Below are 15,999 nucleotides of genomic sequence, written 5' to 3' on the forward strand. Positions count from 1 at the left end.
AAAGTTGATTTACCATCTATGTTCTTCAGCTCTTATAAAGCAGTAGCAAGTCACGTTTAAAAAAAAAAAAAAGATTGCCACCTGCTCAGTGCATATTTAGTTCTCTGGAAAAATAAGGTTGCTCAGAAATAGGCCTAGATGCCATCATAGTTAAGGCTGTCGTGTGTCTGACATTGATGCAAAAAGTAAAAGAGAAAATCCAGTTAAGTAAAGTATATTATTTTGAATATGAAATAACTGGGTGTTTTGAATTTTTTATTGTCAATCTACCTAGTCACTAGGCTGAAGTTTTTGATATGCCTGGGAATGTTCTCATTTGCACAGACTCTCCTTGCCTGAGCTTTCCCCCTGCCAGGAGAGTGTAGCAAAAAGGAGAGATGAAAGTTATTTTTAATTTGGCCACTGAACAAACATCCAAGTATTCTCTTCCAGCAGCTAAGCCTATATGTTTTCTCAACAGGGTATTAATTATCTGGCTCTGGGAATGGCCAGACAGGCTGTTCTGGCTGCCCTGCCAGCCCCATATGCAATTGCTTCTGTACCCAGCAGGGCTCAGAGGCTTCAGCAGGGAGCATCCTCTTTTTCAATAAATTCAGACATGGGTACTAGGTAACTTGTTAAACACATTTATTGATTTCTTGACAGTAACCAAACACAGTGAGTGACCATTATAAACAAGAAAAGAAAGGCATTCGTTTGTACTTTGTGAAATCTGGCTGCACCTGGAGAGAAAAGATACCCCTTTCCCAGGAACTTACAAGGCAAAGTGCATTCCTTCACGGGAGCATCACAGGGGGGCATGGCAGTTTTGAAATGCAAGAAATCTGTCGCCTGCTATCTCAGGCTGAAGCTCACCTCATGTGAATGATCGAGCCATGGAGTGGAATTAAAGTTATACTTGCTTAGCAAATGCATTCCTGATTGCCACAAACTCAGTAAAAACTGGCTGCCAATGAACAAAACATGTAGATGAAGGAACAAGTGAAATCAAAGAATGCAGTTGCATGGAGCCAGGGCTTAGCTTGTAAGGAAGGAGAACAGACCAAAGCCAGAAAAATGAAATTAACTCGTTAAACACATTTATTGAGCTGTTAACAATAACCAAACACAATGTATGACCTTTGGAAAACAAGAAACAGCAAATGGATCATTTCTGATCTTGGCAAATCCTACTACAGTTATGTGACAAAGAGGGAAATAATTCCATTTCTTTATAGTCTGTGGTGATATATATACAATGTGTAGCTCTTCAATGTCTGTCCTTTTTTTTTCTTTTTAAATTGTTGAGTAAACAGAAGAATCATAATCTAGAAATAAGTGTCCTTGGCCAACTTTGTCCTGCTCACCTGCTACCAGACCCTCAAAGGATCCTAGGACACTGTCTGAAATTACTTGATGCAAAGTCCGTTTGATGCCATCAGAGCTGTATTTTCTCCTCTCTTTTGGAAGAATTTTGTATGTACAAAGGCTGAAAAGTCTCACTGGGTAGATTTATTAGTTCAGGAAAAATGGTATCAAAATTGTAGTCAGGTTAACTGGTTATTTTCTTCTAAGACTTCTTATGAATGAATGAGACTTTTGTTTCTGAAACTTGACTTCCCATGATGGAGGTTGTAAGAGAGTGTATGTGTGTAGGTATGTTTGCATATGTGTGTGTGCATGTGCAAGTGCTTGTGTGTTTGTGAGTGTGTGTGAGAGATGTATTCCTCTGCCATAGTTTTGCAGACACTTTTCATGAAGAAAGGGCCAATCCCAAGAATGAATGAGGCTTGGGGAAAAGGAGGAGAGAGAAGCAAGAAAGGGGACATTCTAGGTTACATCAATTCACAGTTGTAGCATTTCACTGAGGTGGGATTCTTCTTGGCTTTGTTCCCTACTTGAGGAGCCATTCATTTACTACAAAGAGAGAAAGAAAAAAATCACACATACAACACAAAACAAGGCATACTGAAATAATCTGCACACCGTTTTAGGGAATTCCTCCAAAGGGGAAGGGCCTGTTTTGTGAATGCCTGCTTACTTATATGCATTTTAACTACCCCCTTCCAATTCTCCATGACCTTCTAGGCCTGTACTGACCAATATGGTGGTCACCAGCTGCCACATGTGGCTACTGTAAATTTAAATTAAAAAGTTAGTTGCATCATTATACTAGTCACCCATCCAATGTTCAATAGTCACAAATGGCTAGTAGCTGCTGTGTAGACAATGCAGGATAGCCCCTCTACCTATCGTGAAAACATTCTCACAATCACAGAAAGCTCTAGTGGATGACACTGCTCTATACCAGGGATGGGCAAACAGCAGTCCACAGATCTAATCCAGCACAATACCTGTTTTTATAAATAAAGTTGTATTGGAACACAGCCATGCCCATTCATTTACATATTATCAATGGCTGATGTCACACTACAATGCCAGAGTGCCACAGAGATTTTATGGCTTCAAAGCTTAACATATTTACTTTCTATCCTTTACAGAAAAAGTATGTAGACTCCTGCTCTAGACTGTAAGCTCTGTGTGGATAGGGATCGTATCTGTCATCCTTCACCCAGTTAAGTAACTGACACATAGTAGGGACGCAATATAGGGGTGTTGACTAAAGAGAAGAAGCAATGAATGAGTTGGGTATTTACTTTTCTGGTAGTTCTGGCTGGAAGGGAGTGGAAAATAGAGAGTTTGGGCATGCAAGTGTGTCTGAGAGAGAAAAAAGAAGAGAACATGGGGAAGTAGGAGGAATGAAGTAGAGGATCAAGGAGTAGTGGTGGGGGCTTCTTCTAAAGCTGTATGGTAATAACCACAGCCCTCCTATTTGGGGGGTGTGTTATTTCTGCAAAGGGCTTTCCATCCAGGCTCTTGTTTGCTGCCTTTAACAAGCTGTGAAGTACATGGCATAGGAACTGTCATGAAGAAGCCAGGTCTCGTGGGTAAACGATGTGGCTGGGTTTGCACAGCTTGTTAGAACCAGGCCCAGAACTTGGGTGTCCTGACTTCCAGTCCAGGGCTCTCTAGGACCCCATCCTGCCTCCATCTTTCCTTCCACAGTGAGTGTTTACCACAATGTTTAACAGATATTTAATAGTAGGCAGAAAGGAAGAGAGAGAGGGCTGGGTGTGGACCACAGAGTTACAAGAGGCAGATGTCGCCTTAACCATTTCTAGGGACATAGCACTGGGCAAAGATACATTTGCACATTACCCCATTGGATCCTAATGGCCTGGCCTTTAGAGTATTTGTTCACCTTATGTGGGAAAGGGGGTATTTCTTGCATATAATTAAATGTCTAATGCTTTTTGCTGTCCTGTTCTAACAGATAACCTTGGGAACATCAGCCTTTTTGGGCTTTTCTGTAAAATGGCAATAAAAAGAAGCTGTCTTGCCTGATATAGAGGGGATTTAAGGGTTATATATCTCTCACATATACCAAAACTCTACATTCTTTCTATCTATGTATCTATCTATCTATCTATCTATCTATCTATCTATCTATCTATCTACTTAACCTACCTACCTACCTACTGACCGACCTAGATGTATTCATACAAATATCTGTATCATGCATAACAAACCTTTAGACCTTCATCATCATGCAAATGAAGTGTGATGGTTATTGTCATTTATAATCATCATTCATATAATGGAATATAATGCCAGGCCTTTAAGAACAGGTCTCAGCAGAAGGACTGAGCTCTGGCCCAAATCCTCCACACTCTGAGCCACTGCACCCACCTCTATACTGAAGCTTCTGGGCTCGGTTGTTGGGACAGTCCTTCCCTTGTAAACTGAAGTTGATGTTGGTGCGGATGCAGCGGTTGTTGAGCGGCTGGACAGGCCTGAAGTTGTCACTCATGCTCAGGAAGATCTGAGATGGCTGGTTCTGGCTGAGCAGGCGTAAGGAATGCATCTGAGGAGAGAGAAGTAGCGTGAGATCCAACCATCCTCTTAAATGCTATAGGGAAGAAGTAAGACCACAGCGACTGTGGCCAAGCTAGATGGTATCGGCTGGATGAGGAAAGGGCTGTGTAAGCCCCACAGAGTCCCTTTTTCCCATGAGTTCAGTCGAGCTGAAGGCCCACTATGCCTCCGTGCATGAAGCCAGCCTTGCTTCTAGCTTACTAGGTTGTATATGCCTCTGAACAAGTCACTTGCACTCTCTTACCCTCAAATGCAGCATCCATAAAAGGAGGAAATCTGGCTAGGTTTCTCTAGGGTTCTTTCTTTCTCTGATACTCTTTGGTTCAATAATTCCATGACTCCCACGTGGTATTACCTGGACCATAGTGATTGGTCCAGGGGTCAGATCGAAACTAAGCTGGACCAGTTTGGTTTCTTTTTGGTAAGACTATGAGGGCCAGGAGGCTGGACCATGTTTGCAGCCATGTTCTACCACAGGACTGCGAGGCAAAAGAAGACAGTCTCTAGCAGGAGAGAAGAATGAAGTAAATGTGTGGTGAGAAGGGGGCGACAGAGAGAAGGCACTTCTGGGGTTACCATTCCAGTACATTTCTGATTTTAAATTCTGTAAGATGCCCCCGTAGCTCTCGAATAAATCCTTTTTCTAAGCTTAAACTTAAGCAGCGAGTTACTGTTGCCTGTCACCCAGAGAGTCCCAATCAGTACGGATAGGATAAGGAACTTCAAATTGTTCAAATGGTTGTCGGGTGCTGAACACATATCCTGTCAAGGAGATTGGCTTCTGCTTCCTTTGCTCATCTCTCTTTTGAATTTTTTAATAGGCTCCCATAGTGATAGAATGTCAGAACTGGAACAAACTCATGTAATTTATCCCCCTCTCGATAAAGAAGAGAAGTGTTCATTTCGTAGAGGTGGGGTGACAGGCCTGAAGAGCACAATAAGCCATGTAGCCGAGCTCCCACAGGAGGACCAATCTGCTCCTCCTCCAGTTCTAAAGAGTACTAACTCTGTGAGATGATCCAAAAAAACCCCCTACATTCAAATACATGTGTGAAAGGCTACATATCATACCACTTCCTCTTGAAGACTGACGCATGTATTCGCATTTAAAAAGGACCCCAGAAGTTCTTCAACAATGGAATCTATTGAACTTTTTAAAACCCAGCTTTTTCATGTGCATGATGACGTCTTCCATTTTGCTTCCTTTCTGAACACCATAGTTGCAGAATACACTCTGGGAACTAAAGGCTGTCTTTTCCCACCGAGACAGGTGACATTCTTCTATAATTAGTTCAGGCTAAGCCTTTTGGATGTAGGCTTTTTAAACTTAGGCATATGGGTTGAATTGTGTACCCCTGAAATTCATAAGGTGAAGGCAATGGTAACCTCCAGTACCTCAGAATGGAACCTTATTTGGAAATAGTCACTGCAAGTGTAATCAGCAAAGAGAAGCTTATTGGGGTAGGGTTTAATGCAATATAGAAGGTGTCTTTATAAAAAGGGGAAATTTGGACACAGAGCCTCAGACACAGGGAGAACACCTTATAAATATGGAGGTAGATCTTGGAGTGATGCTTCTAAATGCCAAAGCACACTAAAGATTATCAGCAAACCACCAGAAGCTAGGGGAGATGCATGGAACACACACATCCCTCTGAAGGAACCGGTGCTGCTGACACCTTGGTCATCTAATCTCCAGAACTGTGGGGCAATAGGTTTGTGTTGGTTTAAACTATCCAGTTGGTGGTACTTTGTTACCGTGGTCTTAGTAAACTATCACAATAGGCACTGCACAATTCAGTGATTTTTTTTTTTTTAACATCATTCTTCTCCATTGGTTAAAGGACCAGAGAGAAACTCACCTGCATCCTGGTTATATAGACAGGTTTGTTCATTATTATCCAACTTGCTGTCTCATAGCAGGGTGGAATAGTCATCGACCCATCGTAAGTAATGAAACTAGAGGTCTCTGGATATAGTTCCTCTATATTAAGTCCCTGTAGTAAATATGCGTCATCTAGAGAAGAAAAGAAGATTTAAAATTTAAAGGAAGATTTAAAAATTAGGTTTCTTGAGAAATGGATGGTATTGCTGACATATATACATACATATCTGTATTTCCTTTTTGAATTCCAGAAGACTGCATCTGTCAGGATAGGCAGCAGAAACAAGCAGCTACCCCCCAAATCTCAGTTGTTTTAAGCAATAAGGATTTATTCCTTGCTCACACACATGCTCGTTTCAGGTTGGCTGAGGGCTTCCCTCCATGTCACTGTTGCCCATGCTTTGGGACCTGGGCTCTTAAAGCAGTAAACACCTGGACCTGTGTGGATCAAGTGACAGAAGCGAAAGCATGGGGAATGTGTGTTCGCTCTGAAACTTCCATCCTAGAAGTGGCACACATCATTTGTGCTCATGTTTTGGTGGCCAAAGGAGTCACATGGTTAAGGCTGATGTCAGGGATGCGAGGAAGCATATTCCTTCCACAGGATGGGGCCCTGAGCATCGGTGAGGTGTAAAGCAATGCCGTCTACCACAGGGATTGTTGGGGGAGTCTTCAGTTCTAGTCCCTGAGATCTAGATTCCTAGGCATTACAGGTATCATGAGATGGACAATTAAAGCTTCAAGACTGTTGAAAGTCACCTGGTGACCATTCTTAAAACAATAATAAGAAAATATTTTTGGATAAAAAAGTAAATCTGGCCAAATCCTACTGTGGGATTCTCTGGTTAAGCTCAACAACTGATTTTTTTTTTGATTTCCTCTCTCTCAGATCTATGCAGATAGCCTCTTCTCTTACATCTATTTGAAGTATTCATACCCATATATCTTGTATTATTAAATATAGTAATTCAGTGGTAAAAATGACATAAGTACATCTCAGACTATATAAAAAAGAGAAAAAGAAAAAAATTTCAATCATCTAAAACTGTTACTATTAGCATTTAGTGTTTTTCTTATTAATTTTTATTCAACGTATTGGTTATATTTTCGATAAAATTGTATGCATTGGAGTTTTAAAATATCAGTAAATTGTCATGTATCTCTCATCTCCTACCCTCTTCATGATCCTTCTTCCTTTCTTTTAGCACGTGATTGCTCTCTTCTGTTGGCTTCAAAAACACCATAATTAGTATTCCCATTTTTCTTGCCATTCCTTCTCAGGTTCTGTTGTTGTCTCCTGATCTGCCTGCTTCTCTCAGTGATGCAATTCCCCAAGGATCAGTCCAAGCCTCCCTTCTTTTCTTACTCTATCCTCTCATCTGAGAGTAGCTTATCTACCTCCATGGCCTCACTTGCCTTCTGTATCCCAGTGATTCCAGATCTGTGTCTCCAGAGGTATCACATCCCTATGGGTGCCATGAGCATTCATCACTGTGGCCAGTCCAGGAGACCTGGAGAACACATGGCAGGGTCCCAAAGCCTGGCTGGCAGAGGGCTAAGACTGGCTCCCCAGGCCCATGGATGCACATGTGTTCTCTCGTCCATGTATCTAACTCCCCGTGGGAAAGGACTCACTCTTCAGTGGTTGAGGTAACCTCTTCAGTTTAGTGTTGTGCACATATATGGTAACAGAGGACTTTCGCATGCAGCTGGAACCTCATTGACACAATGAGATGGGTCAGGCAAAGGGTAACATCCTCATTGACAAGAAATTAAAGATCAGAGAGGCAAAGTAACCTGCCCGAGGTCACAGGGGTAGCTGGTGACTGCAGAGTGGAAATTAGAACTCAGATCTTCTGACCTCCAGACCAAAGTCATTTGTTCATTCAACAATTATTCACTAAGAAACTCTTCGTGCTAGGCACAGTGTTAAGCTCTGGGGACAGAGCAATTAACAAGATAGATACAGTCCCTGCCCTTATTCTAGTTGGAGAGATAGTTAACAAATGGCAAAATAAAGACGTGTAGGCTGTAATGTCACTGTAATAAGTGCACCTTGACCTGCCTGTACTTACCTATTAATTAATGCTGCTAATTTATTCTCCTGGGCAAAGACGCCCTCTCCTCCATTTCTTCCTCTAGAAATTGCTCATTCAGCTTTCTCTGATAAGAAACAGCCACCTTTGCTAAGGGAACTTGAATTTCAGTGTTGCTTTGTCTATTAAATTTTGAACAAATCAGTGGAAGTAATGGTTTGGAATGATATAGATACAATTTGCCTACTCCATTCAAAGCTGCCCCTCCTGGCCTCCTACTCCCTTGATGGGGCAAGGGAACCCCTCCAGGGTTCTATCCATGCATAGCCTCTGAGGAAGAAAGCTCCATTAAGCTGGATTTGGAGACCAGCCCTAGGAGGAAGGACTTTCTTTCACTTTTTATTTAAATGTTTCTACCTTTCTGTCAAAACACCAAGGAACAAGGACCTGTTCAAGAGAGACACAGCATTTGGAATATAGCCAGCCTGGGTCTGCGCTATGGCCTGTTTGGGCAGATGCTTCCATAGCAAAACCACAGTGCCCAGGGCACACACGCACGTGAGGGACCTTGGGAGTTACATCAGGGGCCAACACAGTAAGTTGACATTGGATATCAGCATTTGTCTTGGACTGCCTCTTAAGTCCCTAATATGTGTCAGGCACTAAGCCAGGTATAAATGAGTGGGAAATAATTAAGTGAATGCAGAAGGCATCATAGAGACAATGACATCAATCTGCACTGGGGCCAGAGAGAGCCTGTGAGTTCTGCCTGGGTCGGGGGTGTGGGGGACTCAGGAAGGAATAAATTGAGGAGTTGACTTGAACTGCATCTAAAACAGCAGCAGGTGATCAGTGTGTAGCTGGCAAGGAGGTAGGGTGTCAAGGGCACTGCAGACAGAGCCACAGTAGAGAGACAGCAAGGAAAGAGTGGTGTGTATTTGGGGATAGATGGAGTGTGAGCTGCAGGGGGATGTGGAGATGCAAGGAGAGGGCTGCCGTGAGAAATGTGGCTGGTGAGGTCAGCACAGGCCCCTCCAGAAGGTCTTCCCTGTGCTACTGGGACTTTGGGCTTCATCTGGAGGCAATGCAGAACCACTGAAGTGTTTGAAGCCAGGGAGTAGCATGATCAGATTTGCACTTAATGAGGCTTGCTCTGATGGTGGTTTGGCCTGAAGATTAACATATTGAATAAGAGAAGGAAGCATTCGGCACATTTTTGTTAAAGGTCAATGTGATTTGTTTAACCAAGCCTGCACGAGGAGCACATTGGGTACTCTAGCATGCTGTTATTACTGCATTTTATTTTATTCAGGGCGGTGGGGAGGAGTAAAGGAAGCAGTAGAAAGGCATTCCAGGCATGACTGGAGTAAAGAAAAGGAACATTTTTTTTGTTTCTTTGAAACTAAAACCAGCCTTTGTACTGCAGCTATATTTGTGGAAAAGACTGGGGGCTGGGTGTGGGGCAGGCTAGGAGTAAGAGGCAAAGGTTAGGCTCAGGGATTTATCATACGTGGCAGGTTTCCAAAACACCGTAGTGCTGATGATACCCCAGACTCTACCCACTGAGGTCCTGCCAAGAGATCCTCGTAGTCCACTTCCTCTACAAGACGCAGCAGTCATCAGAGGACATAGGCAGCTTCTGCTCTCCTGACATCCTCACTCCCCATGCTGTGCTTTCTGTGAGTCTTGTTAATACTTCTACTCTACCTTTTGCCCTTTTTATATCCTCACACAACAGAACTTTGAAAGACCCAGTGTGGAGAGTGTGAGTTTTAGACTTACATCTCAGTTGGAGTGCTGGCTTTGCTGCTTACTGTCTGTGTGTCCTTGGACCCACAGGTACCCATCTGCGCCTCAGTTTCCACCTCTGTAATAGGCAGATGGTTGGGGGACTTGGCTCATAGGGTTGTTTGATGAATAAACATGATCATGCTCTTCAGGCACCTAGCACAAGGCGTGGTCCAGGTTTGTCAGGTCCTCCTGCCCTGCCCTGGAGTGTCCTTGCCCTGCTTCCCCGGGATAACTACTGCTCCTCTCTGCAAGGACTCCCTGGCTTCCCCAGCTGGGGCAGCACCCTCCTCTTTCACTGTATTTACTAAAATAGCTTGCCAATGATTATTTGCCTATTTAACTGTCCCTGCTAAGCTGTGAACCCTCAGGGGAAGGGTTTGCATCTTTTATCTCTGAGCCCCCAAATGCCAGCATGAGTCCACCACAAACTGGGTGTTTGGTAAACACTGCATGAATGAATGAATGAATGAATGAATGAAATGATTTCTGCTCAGCAGTTCTACCTGCTGGCAGTGCTGGGTAGGAAGCAAGGGAGGAAGAGAGGACGTCATCTATCAGATGATGGGAAGCATCTCTGAGGTTCCAGTCAGCATCTTTAGCTTAAATACATGCTGCCTACCATCTCCCCCGGATGTGTCACACCCTAAGACATAAGGGTAAGATTGCCTGCCCTGTTTCCACCTCCCTATGGTATTACCAGGTTTCCATACCAAACACACCTGTACCTTCATATTTGCATTGCTGAGTCTGTGTGCATTTAACGTGTAATGTTTGTTTTCATGACTCATCATGCTGCCTCAAAGGCTGCCATTACATCAGTGTCTGTCTTTTAGGTATTGGCATTTGAAAACCACTGGCTACCTTTCTGCATCTCCTTTTCTCTCTATTGAAGCTTGCTTAGTATGTTTGATAGGACAGAAGCAGGAGGGGCCCCAGAAAAGAACATGAGTAAAACAGAAGTTTTCAGCCCTAATGTCACTGGGTGTTTTACAGGGCCAATTAGGACAGGAACTAGTTTTCAGCCACAAACTATCGTGTCTATATAGCAGCCAGCAGAAAACCATTGTTTGACTTTTATCAGCGTCATTGTCTGGGCATTATAGACAGAAAGGAGACCGAGAACCAATATGCCAGAATGGGGATTCTCCTCTCTAAACTCTCATGGCTGTATTCACGAGTAAGGATGCAAAGATCTAGAGGAGGTCAGAGTTGTTTGTGAACAAAGACGCAAATTTGGGGTGAAGCTCAGAGGCCAGTGGGAACGATCACGCATGCCTCTGCTAGCTTTAAGAATATTTATTGGAGGAAGTGAGGACAGATGTTCCCATCAAGTTTCATGAACAGTTTTATAGAGAAGTTTCTTTACCTATCCCCGTCTGTCTGTCTGTCTGTCTGTCTGTGTCTCTCTCTCTCTCTCTCATATCTCTATCACCTGTCTATTTACCTGTCATATGAAAAAACAGCTTATAAGGGGCAAATCCTAGATGTCAAGTCGAGACTCTTAATTCAAGTCTGAGTTCTTTTTTTTTGAGACGGAGTTTCGCTCTTGTTACCCAGGCTGGAGTGCAATGGCGCGATCTTGGCTCACTGCAACTTCTGCCTCCTGGGTTCAGGCAATTCTCCTACCTTAGCCTCCTGAGTAGCTGGGATTACTGGCACACGCCACCATGCCCAGCTAATTTTGTGTATTTTTAGTAGAGACGGGGTTTCAGCATGTTGACCAGGATGGTCTCGATCTCTTGACCTCGTGATCCACCCGCCTCGGCCTCCCAAAGTGCTGGGATTACAGGCATGAGCCCCCGTGCCCGGCCAAGTCTGAGTTCTAATGGTAGCTCTGCCAGCAACTCATTTTTCCTTCATAGAAGAGAATGTAACCTCCTACTTGACCGTACCAAACAGTCATGGAAAATTTCATCTTCAGGTATTATAAAAAATTCTTTCTATGGATCCAAAAACATCTTCCAACATACACAAGCTTGTTAGCCAAATTTATCTTAGGTACAGTGTTATAATTTTTTATGTGTTGTCTATATCTTTATAGTAAAGGAAGACCCCTTGGATCTTGCATAATCAGTAAGTGTAGAATATGTGTGTATAGCTTGTAGCCCAATTTTATTATTTCAAATGGCTGCAGAAGTTGACAGCTGAACCTTTGATTTTATGATACGTTTTTAATGAATCTGTAATTTATCTTATGCTGAGTTCTTAGTCATGGTTACAACTCCCAATTCACTTTTTCTTTTTGTAAGAGATGTACACTATGATAAAATGCCTAGGACAGCATGGGGTGGGTGGAGGGAAATTTTCCCTCAGTCTGAGCTTTATTTTATTTTATTTTATTTTATTTTCTAGTCTGCATTTAACAGGCAGCCTCTGTTAAATGCATTGTGCTTACTCGTGTGGGCCACTGATGAGATTTAATATTGCCCGGCTTCCTGCTTATGAAGTTCCCATTTGAAGAGAACGATTCCAATGAGAACAAGGCACGGCAGTTTCAGAGATCAATACTAGGCTTGTTCCTGATCACAATGGAACTATTTGGCAATTTTCTCATATAGAATGACATTTCCCCTTGTAATCTGCGGCAAATTCAACTGAAATGAAAAAAGGCAATTACTAAATAATGAAGTAATATGATATTTTGTTTTACACAAACAATAAATGGGAAAAGGGGCCTCTGAGAATTGGATTCATGGAGGTAAGCTGCTCCTGCTCTATTCCTTGCTGACGTGAGTAACTACTTAGATTGCAACATGGAAAGTGGTGTGCTGCATTTCGAATTCTGTGAAAACATTTCCAAAGCCGTTCCTTTGAAATGAAAGTACAAGTTCAATTAAGCATAGAGAAAGGCACCAGGAGCAATATGCTTAAACTCCTTGGTGATATTTCATCACATTTAACATTGCATCCCTCTGAGGAGCAGTGCATAAAACACTTCCCAAAAACTGAGAAGTATAAGGCAGTTCCAAGTTGGTCTGTCCTTGCCTACACATTCATCTTTTAGCTGAATAGAAGATTTGGGGGTGGGGTACATAAAGCAAAGTTATAAACAGGTAAGACTGAAAAAGATGCTTTAAAGGGCTTGTGCCACGTGTCAAAACACCGTATTTAAAAGCTCTCCTCCAAATGCCTTCAGTGGTGTGGTTTCATTTCCTTAGAGGAAATACATTAAGACAATAGCCATATTCTTTTTTTTTTTTTTTTTTTTTTGATGGAGTCTCACTCTGTCGCCCAGACTGGAGTGCAGCGGTGTGATCTTGGCTCACTATAACCTCTACCTTCCAGATTCAAGCAATTCTCCTGCCTCAGCCTCCTAAGTAGCTGGAATTACACGTACCTGCCACCATGTCCAGCTAAATTTTGTATTTTTGGTAGAGATGGTGTTTCACCATGGTGGCCAGGCTGGTGTTGAACTCCTGACTTGAGGTGATTTGCCCATCTTGGCCTCCCAAAATGCTGGGATTATAGGCGTGAGTCACTGCGCCTGGCCACCATACCTTTTTAAATTTGAAATTTGTGATCCTTTGGATTCTTATTGGACTAAAGATCACCACTGTATTTATTAACTATGAAATGAATGGGGCACATGACATTGAAGGAGAATGAAGCTACCAAAATAATACTGTCCTAGGATGTTGGAAGAAAGTGATCATTTATATGGAATGTTCTAATAGCTATTCCCTCTTACCCACTTAAGAAGGCTCTTTGCATTCCATTGGTCACTAGTTTAGCCACTTGAAAATAGCATCTCTTTTTAAGAAAATTCTTGCTCAATGAAATCAGGTAGATACTAAAATGATAAGAATACTACCTTTTATTTAATTGGGATTCTGTTAATCAATGCTAATTAACACCAGAGAAATGGAGGGATATTAGCATTATTCCAATATAGTACATTAAAAAATCAAGATACTTCAAGTAAATTACCAATATCTCCTTGAGAAAATCCATTCAGAAAATCTATTTTTCAATGTCATGATTTCAGTCTTAATTCCCAACCCATTGAAGGGGAATTTGACTTTAATAAAATGGATTTTCTTTAGAAGACTCTCTAAGTTCAGCCTGAATTTAATTCAGGCTGGCCTTTTCCATTGCCAGGCCCAGTTACTGAGAGTGTTTTATAAGTTTCACTCAGACATATGAAATCTAAGCTTGCAAGGAAAGTAGTAGAATCTCATTAAGTCATTACCATCCACTGCATGGATTCAAGCACAGGAGCGGTGTTTCATTTAAAGTAAACAAATTCTGTTGCCTGTGTGTCCTGTATTGCATTTATCTTCAACATAATTTTTATTTGGCGTCATAGCAACCTGCCTCCTGCCCTGCAGGAAGCTGGATTTGACAGCCACGTATCTTAGGACAACTTAGAAATACACATTTATTGAACACCTAGTTTATACCACTCATTGCTCAGGCAACTGACTCATTACCTTGTTTGATTTCACATCAGCCCCTCAATATCAGCATTAATATCCTCCTCTTACAGATGAGGGAGATGTTTAGAAGCTTGCTGGAGTCAGGCAACAAAGGAAGTGGTCGAGCCAGGATAGCAGCCAAGATCTCTCTTCACTCGAACACAATGCCTCCCATGAGTGTGGTGCCTTTACCAGCATGGCATTTAGCTTCCAAAATTCCCAATCCTTTTGGTGAGATTCTCCCTCTTTCCTCCTCTTATGAATTCCCCAGCATTGATTTTCTTGGCTGGTTCAGAAGAGTGATTTTGCCCAGTTCCCCCCTTTTTTTTGGTCATCCATTCTGTGCCCAATCCTACAAACTGGGCAAATGGGCTGTATCTCACCCCACTGCCTCCATGCCTGCAGCACCTCCCAGCACCTTCTCAGTGGGCTGATGAGGCAGCCATGCCAGAGCCTTTTCCAGGGTGGGATTTTAAAGATATCTTTAGCAGTGATTTTCAGTCCTAAGCCATAGAGATCTGAGTTGCTCTTTCAGAAGTGAGGACACGTCCCGCCCCTCTTCTCTATTTATTCTTACTCCCAGGATTTCACCAGCGTTTAAACGCCATCTGGGTGCCAATGTCTTCCACATTTATATCTCCAGTTCTCCCTCCTGAAATCCAGACTCATATAGCCAACTGCCTACTCCACACCTCTTCTTGGGAACCTTATAAACATCTCAAGCTCAGCATGTTCAAAATTTCTTATTTCCTTCCCACCCACGAATCTGCTTCATCCAGCCTCCCCATCTCATTTAATGAAAATGTCGTCCTTCCAGTGGCTCAGGCTAAAAGCCTTAGTCATCCCTCACTCCCCTTTTTCTCTCACATAAAACATCACATATATTATCAGATAGCAGTACGTTTCTTGTCTTTTTCTTCAAAATATACCCAGTTATTTCTCACAACCTCCCTGCCAATCCCCATCAACCTGGTCATGATCAATGCCATCGTCTTATTTGGGTTGCTGCAATCATCTTCTACTGCTGACTCTACCCCTTGTAGTCTATTCTCAACCAAACAATGAGGTGATCCTTTTGTCAGAGATTATGTCACTCTGCTTAAAGTCCTAGATTGGCTTCTTGGGACAATGACCTTCAAGGGGCAGATGTGCAGAAGACTGACCCCCTCTAGAATTAATCTCTGTGCCTTTCTGGTGACTATGTATATCAATAATGGCAATGTCACTCTGTCCCTCTGAATGACTGATTTCCACTGGAGATCCCATGTTCAGGGCCAGGCAGGAGTTGGAGAGAGCTTGGGTCAAGATGGACTTGAACTGCCAAAGTTCCCGTTAGTTGTATGGTTAGTGTATGTCCCTTTCAAGTGGAGGAACATACAAACAGCAAAAAGATGCTTCTTCAAACTGAACCAAAGCTGGAATTAAGAGAAAAACGTGCTGACAACTTTCATAGAATGTGAAAGTATCTGTATTGCAATTAGTTTTAAGACCCCAGAGCTAAGCTTTCCTTGCTCTTTAGGGAGAAAGCATGATAGAAAGGAAAAGACAGAGGAAACAGTACCCAGGAGGACCTGTATTTGGATCCTTGCTCTTCCACTATGGAAGAATAGACTATTTTTTCAGGAAATGTTCCCTTCTTCCTCATCATCATCTCCTTGGGAGGATTTTTCATGTTCAGCCTGGCCATATGGCTTGCTTTGGCTTGTGGAAGTGGACAGACTGAGTGTGTGAGTTTCATGACTGGGTCTTAAGTCATATCACTTATTTCTGCCCTCCACCATGCGAAGTACTTGCCCTGGATATCATCTTGATCCTAGAAAAATTACAGCCATGTGGAGCTTAGCTGCTTCTGTAGCTGGAGGCAGAGCCACCCCTACCAACCCACAGAGGCAGCAACAAGAATTCGATGCTTATCACTGAATGCTTGTTTATTATGCAGAAGTTGCTGACTGATACA

General features: G+C 42.6%; 1 protein-coding gene across 2 annotated transcripts in view; it reads right to left on the reverse strand.

Annotated features, from left to right (window-relative positions):
* Positions 1-610: 610 nt before the first annotated feature.
* CA10 (carbonic anhydrase 10) overlaps positions 611-15,999 on the reverse strand; it is a 536,417-nt gene continuing 521,028 nt past the window's right edge. For both annotated transcript variants that reach the window (XM_032280090.1, XM_032280089.1), the window contains exons 8-10: positions 5,778-5,932; positions 3,730-3,904; positions 611-1,896 (exon numbers count right to left, since the gene is read on the reverse strand). In XM_032280090.1, coding sequence (XP_032135981.1) covers positions 1,874-1,896; positions 3,730-3,904; positions 5,778-5,932 — 353 coding nt within the window. In that variant the 3' untranslated portion in view covers positions 611-1,873. The remainder of the gene's footprint in view (positions 1,897-3,729; positions 3,905-5,777; positions 5,933-15,999) is intronic.

This window comes from Sapajus apella, unplaced genomic scaffold (genome assembly GCF_009761245.1).
Source record: "Sapajus apella isolate SASKATOON/1434 unplaced genomic scaffold, GSC_monkey_1.0 scaffold12, whole genome shotgun sequence".
Classification (NCBI taxonomy): Eukaryota; Metazoa; Chordata; class Mammalia; order Primates; family Cebidae; genus Sapajus; species Sapajus apella.